Source organism: Oratosquilla oratoria, chromosome 20, assembly GCF_046742065.1.
Source record: "Oratosquilla oratoria isolate Oo_2021 chromosome 20, ASM4674206v1, whole genome shotgun sequence".
NCBI classification, from domain to species: domain Eukaryota; kingdom Metazoa; phylum Arthropoda; class Malacostraca; order Stomatopoda; family Squillidae; genus Oratosquilla; species Oratosquilla oratoria.
In genome coordinates this window covers 28,051,514-28,068,372 of record NC_134796.1, presented here as the reverse complement: position 1 = coordinate 28,068,372, position 16,859 = coordinate 28,051,514, and the positions used below count along the sequence as shown (strand labels likewise).

The window sequence follows — 16,859 nt, the reverse complement described above, 5'->3', positions numbered from 1 at the left end:
TGGTTGTATATGGATGATGCTGTGATGCATGAGGGGGAGTGGGTGGGGGATGGGTGGGTGAGGGAGTATGTATGAAAAATAAATTGACGTAGCCTGGAGGGATTTATCCCCATCTTCTTTTCTGCATGAGGGGATGGAGAGGGGGGTCACCAATTTAATGAAGTAGCCTTGCTGTGGATGTGCTGTGTCTTGCAACACTGCTTCTGAAATGAGAGCTAGTAATGGCTAATGGCTGAAAATTATAAAAAAGAATATATTTCATTATTATTATTATTATTATTATTATTATTTATTTGTTTGGTTTGGACACATGGAAAGAATGAGTGAATAAATGCTAGTAAAAGAGGTGTGGAATGCAGATGTGAAAGGAGTGAACGTTAGGGGTTGACCTAGGATAAGATGGATGGATGGGGTGAATGGGGCTTTGGGAAAGAGGCGAATGTCTGTTGAGGAAAGACGGAAGAGGACAGAAGAGAGGGGTGAATGGAGAATGGTTGTATATGGATGATGCTGTGATGCATGAGGGGGAGTGGGTGGGGGATGGGTGGGTGAGGGAGTATGTATGAAAAATAAATTGACGTAGCCTGGAGGGATTTATCCCCATCTTCTTTTCTGCATGAGGGGATGGAGAGGGGGGTCACCAATTTAATGAAGTAGCCTTGCTGTGGATGTGCTGTGTCTTGCAACACTGCTTCTGACCCAGAGCAGTAGACAAGATGAAGGGATGACCTGTCATCCAGGAGGTGCTAAGATAAGAGGGTAGAGGGGAATGGAGTATGTAGGGGATGGAATGGGTGGGAGTGGTTTCTATGCCTTTGTTTTTTTGGCTACCTCCCTTGTAAAGGAGAAAAAGCCCTTGGTATATATATTATTATTATTATTGTTATTATTATTATTCAGATTTGGTGAGAATGGGTGTATGCCTTGGCTAGCTACCTCCCTTATAAGGGGGAGGAGGCCATTGATATGTAGATAAATTTATTATACATCATATAATGATATTTTACATCATATAATGATGTTTGACACCTCCCATGAGGTGTCAGGGGGAGGTGCGATGAAAGGATTTTTAATGGGTGTGTTCTTTGTGGCCATTCTGCTTATAACAAGGAAAGGGCCCTTGGCATTGTGTATTGTATTATTTAACATTGATTTTTATATGAAGGTGTGATTGTGCCATTAACATTGTAATGAGGTGGAGACTTAATGTTTGAGAAAGACAGAAAAAAGTTTAAATGTGTTTGAGATGAAGTGTCTGAGAAGAATGGTTGGGGTTACAAGGTTGGATAGAGCGAGAAATGAGGGGGTGAGGAGGAGAGTGGAGATGGAAAAGGAGATGGCAGGTAGGGCAGATGAAAGAGTATAGGGATGGTTTGGACACAGAAAGAATGAGATGGATTAGTAAAACAGGTGTGCAAGGCAGAGGTGGATGGGGTGAACTTGAAGGGATGACTGTGGATGAGATGGTATGGATGGAGTGAAAGGGCCTTTTAAGGGAGAGGGGAATGAATGCTGTACAAGGAAGGGGGAAGGGAGGGAATAGGTGTGAGTGGAAAATGGTTGTGTATGAGGGGATAGAGAGATTAAGTGAAGTGGCCTTGCCGTGTATGTACTGTGATTTGTTGTATTGCTTCTGACCTGGGCAGTGAGCAGGAGACAGGGATGACCCTTCATCCACAAGGAACTAAGATGAGAGAGAAACAAGGGTGGGGGATGGGAGAGGAATGGGAGGGAGTGGGTGTGTGCCTTTGACTTAGCTACCTCCCTTATAATGGGGAGCAAGTCCTTAGTATATAGAAGTGTTACCGTATTTTACGGCTTGCAAGACACTGCATCTTGAAAGATGCACCCTAATATTTGAAAGAAATTTCTAAGAAAAAAAAGTCATTCTCATACAAGAACACATTCACCATATACCCGACCACTGAACACAAAAACATAAGAAGCAAGGAGTCTGCAAGACACTATTGTCTCGGCACTCATTACAAATTTGCTGGAGCACTCACCACAAATTTACAACTATGTAAATGAAAATACCATAGGTAAATACATACACACAATGAAGCAGTCCATCTCTTCTTGTTTTAGTGGCGGGTGACAACACGTATTGGACGTATTGTTTACATTACGAAATCACTTGTCCGATTTTGTTTGTAAGGCGATGATACTAGTTGGTGATTAGTAAATATACTATACATTTTTCATTGTCCAAGGGTGGTTTTATTTTCATAGAAATAAACTAAAAATTTCAAAAATATGCATGTAGAAATATAAAACTTGAAAGAAATTTATTCATCCTCAAATCCCGAGAACTCGTCACCACTGGATTCGTGTAAAAGTTCTAAACTCTCATCTGCAGTTATCACTACTGTCAGTCATGTACAATAAATGATCCTCACTACCATCCATGGCATTACTTATACCACACCTTTTGAAAGACTTTACAACGGGCTCACTTGAGCCTGGGTGTTGCCTTACAACACAACATTTGTCTTAGAAGACGCACTAATATTTTTCATGGTAATCTTTAGGAAAAAAGTGCATCTTGTAAGCCATAAAATATGGTATCTTATATGTGGCATCATTTGGGGAGATGTAAAAATGCAAGGCATTCAGGAACTTTTGCAAGTGTTAAGCTGGCAGATCCAGATTATTTCAGAGATGCCAGGATTTATGTATGTATTTATACTTGATGGGGAGATTTTAATTATAGTGGGAGATGCAAGGAGAATGACTGATGGAAGGGAAACATGATGGAGCTGTAGCAGAAGAGAAGATAGAGGTAGCATTGGGAAAGATGAAGGCTGGAGAGGCACATGGATTTGAAGCTTGTCATGAAAAGTGTCTTACAAGGGTTAGAATAGCTGGTGAGATTGTTTAATATGTTTCTAAGGGAAAGTGGTGAGTATGGTGGTCTTAGAGGGATTAATATGTTGAATGTGGTCACTAGGATGTATGAATGTGGTAATTAAGGAGACTTGGAGGGGAGCATAGGTAGTAATTAAGGGGTGGGGATGATGCAGATTTGGGTGAGGAAGAGGGTGTGTGGTTTTTCTGTTTGTGGTGGAATGTGTACATGAGAGGTCTTTGGCAAGAGATGGTAGTGTCTTACTTATCCTACACACTACTTTGTACATATTGATAATTCCTCTGTGAAACACATTCTTCTTCCGTTTCCACTTCCTTCCTCTGTTGAACTAGATTCCAAAAATCTTCAGTTTTGCTTGGTATTCCTCTTCCATTTTCTCTCTCAGTGCCCTTTTATCGCCTTTCTACTTCTTGCCTGTCTCTCCTTTCCCCACTTTATACATCCACACTGTCTCCATTTCACCTCATGATGATTAGATATTCCATTACACACTCTTTTAACATGGTCACATCCAGCACTCTTCCCATCATCCTTTTGGACAGCAATACCATCAACTCTTCTTCCACCAACCACCCTGGCATATGTATATGTACATCTTACTTATTGAAGTCTGCTAATAATGTTTCTCTTACAGTACACATCTCCAACATTTTCTGTCTGTCTTTGTTCCTGCCTGGCACACCATATTTTCTCATCCACCACACAAGCATTCAACCTGCCACCATCATTATTCCTTGTACATCTCATATCCACACACCTTTCCAAACTCATTTATCAACTGTTTGTGCCTCCTCATAATCAGCCACAGCTGCACTATCATCTACAGAGAACAAATGGCTTACTTTCCATCTCATTCTATTCTCACCCACTAATTCCAAATGTCTGCCTAGGACTCTTTCATTTACCTCTTGTGCAACACCATCAATATTGAATAATAACAGTGACATCACACAACCCTGATGCAATCCCATTTTCTCCCTAAACCATTAAACTCTTCCATACAAGTCATATATTTGCATGCACATCACGTTGCATGATGTACGATGATGCATCACAATATATTTTTAACAAAATATAAAGCTACTGCTGTTATACTCGTTCTCTTTCACCCTGAGTAGATATAATGTCACAGAAAAGGGATCAAGCCTGTTCACAGAATATGAAGGGTCACTCGGCTACAACTACAAAATAAATACAGGTTTCCCTTGCTATTTGATGGTTCAATATCTAATATTTTGTTTATAAAATCCCTTTAAATTGATACCACTCGCTTTTTATTTTATGAGTGAGGAGAACGGAGGAGAAATAAGGAAGGATGAGGTGAAGGCAGTTGTAAAGATGATGAAAGCAGGTAAGGCACCTGGTCTGGATGGATGTCATGCAGAATGTCTGAAAAAGGGAGGTTCAGTGATGGTGGACTGGTTGGTGAGATTATTTAATGTTTGCTGGAGAGAGGGTAAAGTACCGGAGGACTGGAGTAGTGCCTGTATAGTTCCTCTTTACAAGGGAAAAGGGGACAAGTGTGAATGTAGTAATTTCAGAGGGATTAGCCTGTTGAGTGTAGTAGGGAAGGCTTATGGGAGAATCTTAATTGAGAGGATTAGGAGAGGAACAGAAGGAGTAATTGGTGAGGAACAGTGTGGATTTAGGACGGGTAGAGGTTGTGTAGATCAGATCTTTGTGGTAAGACAGATATGTGAAAAAGCTATAGGAAAGGGGAAAGATGTTTTTTGGGCTTTTATGGATCTGGAAAAGGCTTATGATAGGGTAGACAGAAAGGCACTGTGGGAGGTTATGCAGATTTATGGGATAGGAGGAAAGCTTTTGGGAGCTGTCAAGAGTTTTTATGTGAGTAGTAGAGCATGTGTTAGGATTGGAAATGGAGAGAGTGAGTGGTTTGAAGTAAAGGTGGGACTTCGTCAAGGATGCGTTATGTCGCCCTGGCTGTTCAACTTATACATGGATGGGGTGGTGCGAGAGGTGAATGCTAGGGTGATGAGTCAGGGATTGGAGATGGTTAAAGAAAATGGAGAAAAGTGGGAGGTGAGCCAGCTGTTGTTTGCGGACGACACTGCGCTTGTGGCAGGGTCAGAGGAGGGATTGAGGAAGCTGGTGGCAGAGTTTGGGAGAGTATGTGATAGAAGAAAGCTAAAGATAAATGTGGGTAAAAGTAAGGTGATGAGATGTACAAGGGGTGAAAGTGGCAGTAGACTGGAAGTGAACATTAAGGGAGAGCGACTGGAGGAAGTGGATAGTTTTAGATACTTGGGTGCAAGTGTAGCAGGAAAAGGTGGAGTGAAGGTGGAGGTAGAATGTAGATTGAGAGAAGCGAGTAAATGCCTTGGTGGTTTAAAGAGTGTAATGAGAAATAGACATTTGGGAATGGATGCGAAGAGGAGACTGTATGAAGGAGTGATTGTGCCAACAGCACTGTATGGGGCAGAAACGTGGAACATAAGAGAAGAAGAGAGAAGGAGTTTGAATGTGTTTGAGATGAGGTGTCTGAGAAGTATGGTGGGGGTTACTAGGCTAGATAGAGTGAGAAATGAGGAGGTGAGGAGGAGAACAGGGGTGAAAAAGGATTTGGGAGAGAGGGTTGATGAAAGAATATTAGGATGGTTTGGACACATGGAAAGAATGAGTGACGAAAGACTAGTAAAAGAGGTATGGAAGGCAGATGTGGAGGGAGTGAACATGAGGGGACGTCCTAGGATGAGGTGGATGGATGGGGTGAAGGGGGCTTTGGGGAAAAGGGGAATGTCTGTTGAGGAAGGAAGGGAGAGGACGGAAGACAGAGGTGAGTGGAGAATGGTTGTATATGGATGATGTTGTGACGACATGAGGAGGAATAGGCGGGGGGGTGGGGTAGTATGTGTGAGTAAATTTTGACGCAGCCCGAAGGGATTTCTCCCCGTCCTCTCCTTATATGCAAGGGGGGACGGAGAGGGGGGGTCGCCGATTAAATGAAGCGGCCTTGCTGTGGATGTACTGTGTCTTGCGACACTGCTTCTGACCCAGGGCGGTGGGCAGGGTTCAGGGATGACCCGTCATCCAGGAGGTGCTCAGATGAGAGGAAGGGTGGGAGGGGTGTGGAGTGTTTTTAGGGATGAAATGGGTGGGAGTGTTTTTATGCCTTTCTTTTTGTGGCTACCTCCCTTGGAAGGGGGAAAAAGCCTTGGTATATGTATGTATGTATGTATCTATTTAGGTGCTTGATTATATGATCACCAAACTGTAAACAAATGCACCACAATCACAGTGTCACCCACACTCCATTGGCCACTCATTGAAATGCATTCCTGCTCTTTATTCAATTGTGTTTACTCCCTTGGCTCGTGTATCAGTGTCTGTGATTTGTGCTATTTCACATTCACTATTGTTTTTACGAGAGTAAAACATAATGCGATGGCTCCCAAGTGGCCTACAACAACTAATACTGGTGAGATAAAGCCCAAAAGACCGAGGAAGAGTTTATCGTTGGAGAAAAAACTTGAAATTATTAAGTGCCATGAGGGAGGTGAAGGAGCTAACTCCATCACCAGAATCGTGCAGTTGCCCCAATCAACCATCTCCACAGTGATCAAACAAGGAGACAGGGTAAAGAAAGCTGGTGAAACATCTATATTAATGGCAAAAATGACAAGGCAGAGGGAACCAGTAATGGAGGAAATGGAAAGACTCTTAAGGCTGTGGATGGAGACCTGTCTTGCCACAGTAATTCTCTTTCTACCTTCCTTGTGACAATGAAAGCTCTCTTGATTTATGATAATCTACATGAGAAGGGATATGAAGTTAAGGATGGGTCAACTTTCATTGCCAGTAAGGGTTGGTTCAACCGTTTTAAAACCTGAGCAGCCCTACACAACATCAAGATAACTGGTGAGGCAGCAAGTTCTGACAAGCCTGCTGCCGCAGCATTCATACCAACACTAAAAAAATACATTAAAGTGTGTGGCTATAGTGCCAAACAGGTGATAAACTATGATGAGACAGGCCTGTATTGGAAGAAAATGTCATCCTGAACCTTTATTGTTAAGGAGGAGAAAACATCACCAGAATTTAAAGCATCCAATGACAGATTAACCCTGGTGCTGGGTGGTAATGCAGCTGGGGACCTGAAGCTGAAGCCTTTACTGATCTATTGCTGTGAAAACCCAAGGGCACTTAAGGGCTATGTGAAAGAATATCTCCCAGTGATATATAGATCCAACAAGAAGACCTGGATGATATCTATGAATCAGCATTATATTGCAAGTTATTTGTCCCCCGCACTGTGTGACTATGCTACCAAAAAAAAACATCGCCAATTATTTCCTCCCGCTGGTTGACAATGCCCTAAGCCACCCAACAACCATTGAAGATTAGGCAGACAACATGGAAGTGATCTCTTTGCCCAAAAACATGACAGCACTCATCCAGCCCATGGACCAAGGTGTGATTGCCACTTTCAGAGCACAATGAGTCAGCTGATTAACATGACTGACAGCTCAGACAAGCCCACAGTCAAGCAGTTCTGGGCCAATTATAATATCAAGAAGGCCATTGACAATATCAGTGCAGCATGGAATGAGGTGACAGAAAAAACAATGAATGGCTGCTGGAAGAAACTGTGGCCTGTAAGGACATTGTCAGGTTCTCACATTTATGCATGGAAGAATTAACTGACAAAATATATGATATAATTAAATCATCAATTAAAGAAGGAAAAGTACCATTGGACTGGAAAAAAGCAAACATTGTACCAATTTATAAGGGAGTTGATAAGGAAGATCCATCTAACTACAGACCAGTCTCACTAACAAGCTCAATAGCAAAAATTTGTGAAAGAGTAATCAAAAACAGATGGGTTAAGTACCTGGAAGAAAAATCTATACTGAACCCAAATCAATTTGGATTTAGACAAGGGAGATCCTGTACAACAAATCTGATTTGCTTTTACTCAAGATTAGTAGACATAATAGAAGAAAGAGATGGATGGGCAGACTGTGCTTTTCTGGACCTGCAAAAGGCATTCGATAAGGTACCTCATAGGAAACTAATAAATAAGATAGAGTCAAAAGGTGGCATCAGAGGAAAATTATTGGAATGGATGAAAGACTTTCTGATTGGGAGGAAAATGAGAGTTGTAATTAGAGAAAAATTCTCCAACTGGGAAGAAGTAAAAAGCGGGGTCCCGCAAGGATCAGTACTGGCACCGATCATGTTCGCTGTATACATTAATGACATGAATGAAGGCGTGGAGTGCTATATAATTTTTTTTGCAGATGATGCAAAATTACTTAAGAAGGTAAAAACGGAAGAGGACTGCAACTCATTGCAACAAGATCTGGACACAATATGGAATTGGACTAAAAAATGGGAAGTAAAATTCAATATTAAGAAATGCAGCATAATGGAATTTGGAAAGAGTAAAAATAGAATATCAAAAGATTACAGAATTGGGGAAGAAAAAATAAATAAAACAAACTATGAAAAAGATCTTGGAGTGATGATTGGAAAGGACATGAAACCAGATAAGCATATAAACAAGATGTTCGGAGAAACCTACAACTTATTGAGAGCAATCAAAGTGGCATTTACCTATATGGACGAAGAAATGATAAGGAAAATACTACACTAATAAGACCAAAACTCGAGTACGCAGCATCACTTTGGACACCCAGTACCAAAAAGAATATTAAGAAACTAGAAAGATTACAAAGAGCGACAACAAAACTAGCACCGACACTCGCCGAACTAACATATGAGCAAAGACTATCCAAATTGAACCTACCAACTCTGGAACAAAGAAGAGAAAGAGGAGATTTGCTAACTATCTACAGAATAATGAAAGGAATGGAAGTTTTAGACAGGAACAACCTATTAATGTGGGACAACGGTAAAACAAGAGGACACGGAAAAAAATTGAAAAGGGATAGTTACAGAAAAAACTTGAAAAGGAACAGTTTCCCACACAGAGCGATAAATACATGGAACAAATTAGACAACAAAATAGTATGTGCTAACACTATACAAGATTTTAAGATAAAACTTGATGCGGAGAGATACAAAGACGGGTCACCACGAGCATAGCTCCCCTCCCGTATATTACAACTAGGTAGGTAAATACATATGGCTGGCTTCAAGGAGGTGGATGAAGATGTGAATGAATTGCTACAGTCCCATGATAAGCCACTCGGCAAAGAAGATCTGATGGAGTTGGAACAAGAACAACCTCTTTATGGTGATGATGATGATGATGTGCCCAGCGAGGCCTTGACATCAAACCACTTTGTGAGGTATTCTCTGGCATAGATGCAATAAAAAAAATAAAGGAAAGGGACCCAAACCCAGTATGAAGTGGAACAGTTACCTTTAATGCAGAGCAAGCCTTCAAAGTCTACAGAGATATATTCAAGGCCAAGAAAAAAAAGACAAGGCAAACCACCATTTCCAGCTTCTTCAAACCTGTTGCTCACTCAGCCCCCCACCCTGCGTCAGCTGATCTGGACTCCCCTCCACCACCTCTCCAGTCTATGTCTGATGCTCTTCCGTCCACTTCTACTGCCCAGGATTCAGCAAGCCCTACCAATTCTAATGATGAGGCTTCCTTGGGATTTTAGTATGAGTAGCCATGAATGGTATGTGTAGTGTGGGATCAGGTAACTAGTGGCTAGTGGCATTCTACAGGGCCTTTTTTTCTGCTCTTTCCAGTGGATATAGGCCTATTGGGGAACCCATTGTATAAAAAAATAACGAATCTATAACACCACCTCTTTGGATGGCATGGAAAATTGTTATATATCACCCAATATAGGCTAGGCCAAGGCTACTCTCCCCATTAAATTAAATCCTATTAAAACTTAAGTTTGCTATCTGATTGTTCATTATTTGATATGGTTAATGTAAACCAATCGTATAGTGGGGGAAACCTGTACACACACTTCTCTTCTAAATTCTCACTGCTCTTTTCCATTTATGCCCTCTGTTCCCCTCCTAATCATCTCGACTAACACATACCCATACACCTGACCAACCACACTCATTTGATTTGTACTTAAATTACTACTACATAGGTGATCCTCACCCCCGCTTACAGTGGAACCAATAATTATGACAAAAATTAAATTACACTGTAAAAGATATATAATTACATGCACAGTAAGGTGTGTATAAAGTTATATGCCTAATTTTTGCTCTCCTGTACAATAACATGTAGTTTGCAAAGGTAAATGTTCCTTGTGGATATAAATGATGAAATTCAATCAAATAAATTAATTTGATGATGGAAAATGGATTACATGAAGCGGAATAATCATATTTTGAGCTTTGAATTAAGTTTTTGAATATTATTCTGCATAATGTTGCCACAGACTGCTAACTATAAGTGTTATAATGCAAAAAGAAATTAGTTTTGAGTTACTCCTGATTATTTATCATCATCATTGTTGTATATTAATTTATGTATTGATTTTATCTATATATTGATTTATTTTTATTGTTTTATTTTATTCATTTATTTTATTAATTTATTTGTTTTATTAATTATTATTATTATTTATTTATTCATTTATTTGTTTTATTCTTTAACCCTTTCACAGCAATTTGTAGTCTGGTAATCGATTCTAGAAGTTGCAAATAATTTTCATTTGGCTGAAGAACACACCTCCATAGCTAAAGAACTATAAACTATCTTGGCAAACCCTTTCCATGTTGAACTTTGATGGCAAAGGAAATGCAGACAAAAATGGGCTTTTGATTTCCTAATTGTTTGTCATGGAGACCTTTGTCAAAGTCCTCTAAGCTGGAATGTTAGAAAATTAAAAGAACCTGTCTTTTTTTTGTGAGTTTTCTTTGCCATCAAAACCCAACTGGTCCAAATAGATAGTAACTGTCAGCTTTGTTTTGTGGTCATTTCTTCTTGCTGCAGCCAAACTGTTCTTGGTTGAGGAAAACCCTTTCTGCAGTGAATGGGTTAAAGAGTGACAAGTGTGTTCTGCCATAACTAGCAATCCCTAAACCTTCCCTTTTGATATTTCAGGGATACAAATCCATAGATGAAACTAGGGTATGTAACATTGATACTTTTTTTGTTTCCTTTGCATGGACATTGCTTTTGTTGTTCTTTATTTCATTTTCATTTTGATTTCTCGTTATGTTTGGTCTTCACTGTAACTACTTCTTAGGAATTTGGATTGTATATATCCCTTTCCATCATCCTGCTTTTACATTCCATTATACTGCATTCATTGTATTTCGCCATTACTTTCAGCATATTCTTATTAAAGAAAAAAAAAATATTTGATTGGTTTGTCAGCATCCAAGTCCTCCATAATTTTTCTTATTTATGCAGACTTTCAAACATGAAAAGTTGGGGTTGTAATTATATTTAGTGGATATTAATGTATTAGGTTGTAGTGTGTCATGCACAGATGTGCATATGCTTCTTACATTCTTCTGTTTTAGGGATGTAGGCTTTGAACAGTAAAGAGTTTGTTTGCAGTTGTACGTACTTCCTCTCAGTAGATGTTCACGTTACAGTGAAATTGGACATTTGTTGCCTTTTGAATTGTAAGCTAATTAAGGAATATTTGTTGTTTATTTATGGTGTAATACTGCTCCACTTTTTTATTTTGCCATAATTGAACCTCGTAAACACTATGTAATTAACAAGAAAACAAATATGAAAAACCATCACAAGCACTGACTTTGGGCAACAATAAAGAAACTAATAACCATCTATAAACAGTGTATAAGAACCACCCTAGAATATGCCTCCACAGCATGGTTCTCAATAATCAGCAAATCAGACAGACAATTTAGAAACTACAGAATAGAGCATTGGGAATAATAATAGGGTCCACCAAAACCATCCATATAGGACACCAAAATACAGAAATCAAAATCCTCCCAATTGAACATCAAGTGAAAATGGCAGGAACACAATTCTATGCCAGAACTCTAAACAATACACATCCTTCACACTAAATTTCACAAGCACCAATAAGAGAGTGCAACAAAAAACTATGCTGCTGATATACTACTCAAACATTTACAACCTACCACCTAAACCACACAAAACTAAACAAGCCCTTAAAAATATATAGATAAGATAATAAAAAAAAAGACTAAAACTCAATGCTCCAACTACAAACCCCAAATAGAAGTCATGCAGAGAAAACCCTCCCACACCTGACAAGCACCACGCTAGTACACCTGCCCTTGGGACACCTTGAGACATTAAAATAGTGCCATCATAGAATAGACAAGGCCATGGATTCAAACTGCTTCAGATATACCCTCCACACAGAAGACACACAACACCTCATAATACTGCCTCACACTAACAATCCTGAGATAGCAACACAGTATCTCTTCTCTGAGTGACTTATGGTCCCACCAGGAAGCTGTTGCCTTTTTCCTGGAGGCCACAGGTCTTTTCCAGAAGAGACAAGATGCAACAGATTGATTGAAAAACACTGTATATATTAATCATGAGTCTAAAAAAATTAAGAAAGGAATAATGAATGTCTGTGTGGAAAAGTATAACAAAAAGTAGACACATGAGAATGAATTCAAGGAAAAGTTTGTATGAAAAAGTGATTGTGCCCACATTGTTATATGAAGCATTGCATTGATTTTTATGTCAGAGATGTAAAGAAAGAGAATGTTTTTGGAATGAATTGTTTGATAAATGTATTTGACTGAGGCCCTGCTGGGGAAGAGCTGTGCCTTACTGTGTTGTCCCTTTGACTTGACCCAAGCTGTGTGATGGGGGAGAGGAATGACCCATTATCTCAAACATGATAAGAGAAGAGATGTAGTTAAATGGGTTTTGTACTTGATATAGGTGTGGAGGAGGTTAAGGAAGCATTTATTGTGGTAGTGAGAGATGCCAGGAAAATCTATTTCCATTTATGCCAACCCCTCCCCCCCCACACTCCTCCTCACCTCCTTGTTTTTCACTCTATCCAACCTTGTAAGCCCTATCATACTTCTCAGATGTTTCATCTCAAACACATTTAAACTCTTCCTCTCTTCCTATTTTGTTCCATGTCTCTTCTTCATACAGTGCTGTCAGGACAACCACTCCTTCATATAATCTCCTCTAAGCATCCATCCCCAAATATCTATTTCTCATTACTCTTTTTAATCCCCCAAAGCACTTACTTGCTTCTCTCAATCTACATTCTACCTCCACTCTACACTCGCATCTGTCCCTCACCCTTTCTCTTTCCTGCTTGATGGGCATACCCCTTGTACCTAAGGCCCCCTTTACCCTGTCTATCCATCTCATTCTTAGCCTTACCCTCAAGTTGAGATGTATTAGGGAAAAGGGTGTCAATGAGTTGGTGAGTTTAATAGGAGAGAGGCACCCTGTATTTTCAGGGAGTGAAAAGCTTAAGATATTTAGGGTAACATGTAGCAAGGATGGAAGTATAGGGATGGAGGTAAATTATAGAGTAAGGAAAGCAAGTAAATGTCTGGGGGAAATGAAAAATAGAATGAGAAGTAGGTGTCTAGGGATGAATGCAAAGGAGTAATTATGCCCATGATACTGTATTGGGTAGATACTTGGAATTTCAGAGAAACTGAAAATATAAGTAAGGTGATGAGATGTACAAGGGGTGAAAGTGGCAGTAGACTGGAAGTGAACATTAAGGGAGAGCGACTGGAGGAAGTGGATAGTTTTAGATACTTGGGTGCAAGTGTAGCAGGAAAAGGTGGAGTGAAGGTGGAGGTAGAATGTAGATTGAGAGAAGCGAGTAAATGCCTTGGTGGTTTAAAGAGTGTAATGAGGAATAGACATTTGGGAATGGATGCGAAGAGGAGACTGTATGAAGGAGTGATTGTGCCAACAGCACTGTATGGGGCAGAAACGTGGAACATAAGAGAAGAAGAGAGAAGGAGTTTGAATGTGTTTGAGATGAGGTGTCTGAGAAGTATGGTGGGGGTTACTAGGCTGGATAGAGTGAGAAATGAGGAGGTGAGGAGGAGAACAGGGGTGAAAAAGGATTTGGGAGATAGGGTTGATGAAAGAATATTAGGATGGTTTGGACACATGGAAAGAATGAGTGAAGAAAGACTAGTAAAAGAGGCATTGAAGGCAGATGTGGAGGGAGTGAACATGAGGGGACGTCCTAGGATGAGGTGGATGGATAGGGTGAAGGGGGCTTTGGGGAAGAGGGGAATGTCTGTTGAGGAAGGAAGGGAGAGGACGGAAGACAGAGGTGAGTGGAGAATGGTTGTATATGGATGATGTGACTGCATGAGGAGGAATGGGCGGGGGGGTGGGGTAGTATGTGTGAGTAAATTTTGACGCAGCCCGAAGGGATTTCTCCCCGTCCTCGCCTTATATGCAAAGGGGGACGGAGAGGGGGGGTCGCCGATTAAATGAAGCTGCCTTGCTGTGGATGTACTGTGTCTTGCGACACTGCTTCTGACCCAGGGCGGTGGGCAGGGTGCAGGGATGACCCGTCATCCAGGAGGTGCTCAGATGAGAGGAAGGGTGGGAGGGGTGTGGAGGGTATTTAGGGATGAAATGGGTGGGAGTGTTTTTATGCCTTTCCCTTTTTGGCTACCTCCCTTGGAAGGGGGAAAAAGCCTTGGTATATGTATGTATGTATATACCTAAGGCTTTTTCCCCATTATAAGGGAGGTGGCCAAGAAACAAAAGAGGAGCTTAAATGTGGTTGAGATGAAGTGTGCAAGAAGTATGGTGATAATTCCAAGGATGAGCAGAGTGAGAAATAAAGTGAGGCAAAGGATTGAGTTGTGGTGAAAAGAGATATAGCAGATAGGATTGAACAAAGAATACTGGGATGGTTTGTAAATGTGGAAAGAGTGAATGAATGAAGGAAGACTAGCAAGAAAGGTGTTGAAGGCAGAGATGGATGGAGTGAACTTAAGCCTAATGCCAAGAGTGATGTGGATAGACATGGTAAAAAGGGCATTAGGTACAAGGGTTATGTCTGTCGAGCAGGAAAGAAAGGGCAAGGGATAGGTGCGAGTGGAAAGTGGTTTTGAATGGATGAGAAATTGACTCAGCTTAAAGTAATTTCTGAAGGGGAGGAGGAGGGAAGGTTACCATGTAATGAAGTGGTGGAAATAAACCAACTATGGCTGTCAAGTCTGCTGTAGAGGTGCTTTGTTTTGTTGCATTGCTTCTGACTTTGAGCAGTGGATGATGAACAGGAATGACCCTTCATCCAGAAGCTAAGGTAGAAGGGAAGTGAATGGATGGAAGATGAGTGAAAAATGTGACTATGCCTTGACTAGGCCAGCTTTTTGGTACATGTATGTTCATATTTTATTTACAAGGCTTTTTTTTTTTTTTTTTCCCTCTCAATTTTGTTTGACCTCCATGTAGAGACCTCACAACTGTGTTCTAGTGTAGGGCATATTAGACATTTATTTTATCTATTATTATTATTATTATTATTATAATATACATTTTTATCTGTTCATCTATATAAAGAAAAGTAACTTTTGTGTTCATCAAAAGTCTATATTTTGCACAAGATTTTTTTTTTTTTACATTACAAGCCATGGTTTAGAATGGCAATTGCCAACAAAATGGTGAGAGTAGACATCATATGAGGATGAAACCTTTATTAAAAGTACATTTCATTTGTTGAAGCATTTTCAAGTACATGTACTTGAAAAGGCATAATGTGAAACATTGTATTTTTTTTTTATAAATATTTCATACTCATGTGGTGTCTACTCTGACCACAAGGTATCCAACACTAGGTTTCTTTGATATTTCTCTTATTTTGTTTTAGTAATTGAATCATTTCCTATTGAGTAATATGTTCACGGCCATTTTGAACTTTACCTTGTAAGGGGGAAAAGCCTTTGGTATATGTATGTATTTACCTACCGTATTTTCCGGCTTAAAATGCGCATCAGGTTATAATGCGCACCCATGCATTTCGTTATCTCAGTACACAGATAGCGCGCACCGACGTATAACGCGCATGCCAGGAAAAGTCACTGGTGGCTAAAGCTAGTGAACTGCATGTATGGGACTCCTGCTTGCGTTGGTCCATTGTTTTGTGGGAAATTTGAGCCATGAAAAGTTTATTGAATACAAAATGTACATGAAAAATTTCGGATTTTTACAGAGAAAATGCAATTTACTATCCTGAGGGAATAATTCATCTTACAAGTTTTTATCACCGTGTACAAGTTTTTATCGCCATGCAGCAACAAACTATGTTTCGGTTCATAAGTGTCTACTGAAGTGACGTTTAGTTTAACAAACTATCGCAAGAGGGTGTTTAGTGTAGGCTAGATTGGCAATAGAATTGTCAATCTCGGCCCTGATCTAGCATATTCCGGGTGAGCTAAAACGGCCAACGTTCATGATGTTGGTACCAGTGCTGTTTTACGGATCCCAAATATTTGCATAGACTACGATAGTTAATGTTAGTAAGAATAAACCAATGAAATAACGGCGATTAATTACTTAGTATCATGTGAACGAGGTTACATGGAGAAGTATTTTTTCATTGTCTAGAGCCACCGCTGGGAAATCTGTTGATTTGTCACTAAATTAAGTGTCAGTTTAGGCATCAATCAGGACACAACTAAGAAAAAGTCGGAACTACATGTACCGGTATATGACTCATGTTGTGCGTTGGTCCCATATTTGTAGCTTAAATAGTTTGTAGAAATATGATCTAAAAAAAGTTTATTGAAAGTAAAATATACAGAAAAATTTTGGGATTTTTACAGAAAATGTTCATTTTATATCTTGAGGAAATGATTCGTCTTTACCATTTTTTATTTAATACTGAAACAAACTACAGACTGTTTTGTTTTAGCTTTGAACCTGCAATGATAGTGGTGAAATAGGACAGTCTCTCATCGAGGTGACGTTTAGTTAATATAACTCCCGAAAGAGGGTGTTGTAGTCAGGTGTTTGACACGAGTTTATGAACGGCCGCAACGGAATTTGTACCATACCTAAAGTGAAGCAACAAAGCCAACATAAAAATTCAAACTA

At 39.9% G+C, this 16,859-nt stretch overlaps 1 protein-coding gene across 2 annotated transcripts in view; it reads left to right on the top strand.

Annotated features, from left to right (window-relative positions):
• The window catches only part of Nhe3 (Na[+]/H[+] hydrogen exchanger 3), a 165,068-nt gene that overhangs the window by 125,184 nt on the left and 23,025 nt on the right, over window positions 1-16,859 (top strand). Inside the window, exon 11 of one of the 2 annotated variants that reach the window (XM_076203772.1) lies at window positions 10,890-10,916. The exons of the other annotated variant lie outside the window; for it this stretch is intronic. Within the exon in view, the coding sequence (XP_076059887.1) occupies window positions 10,890-10,916 (27 nt within the window). The remainder of the gene's footprint in view (window positions 1-10,889; window positions 10,917-16,859) is intronic. 2 annotated transcript variants of the gene reach the window in all.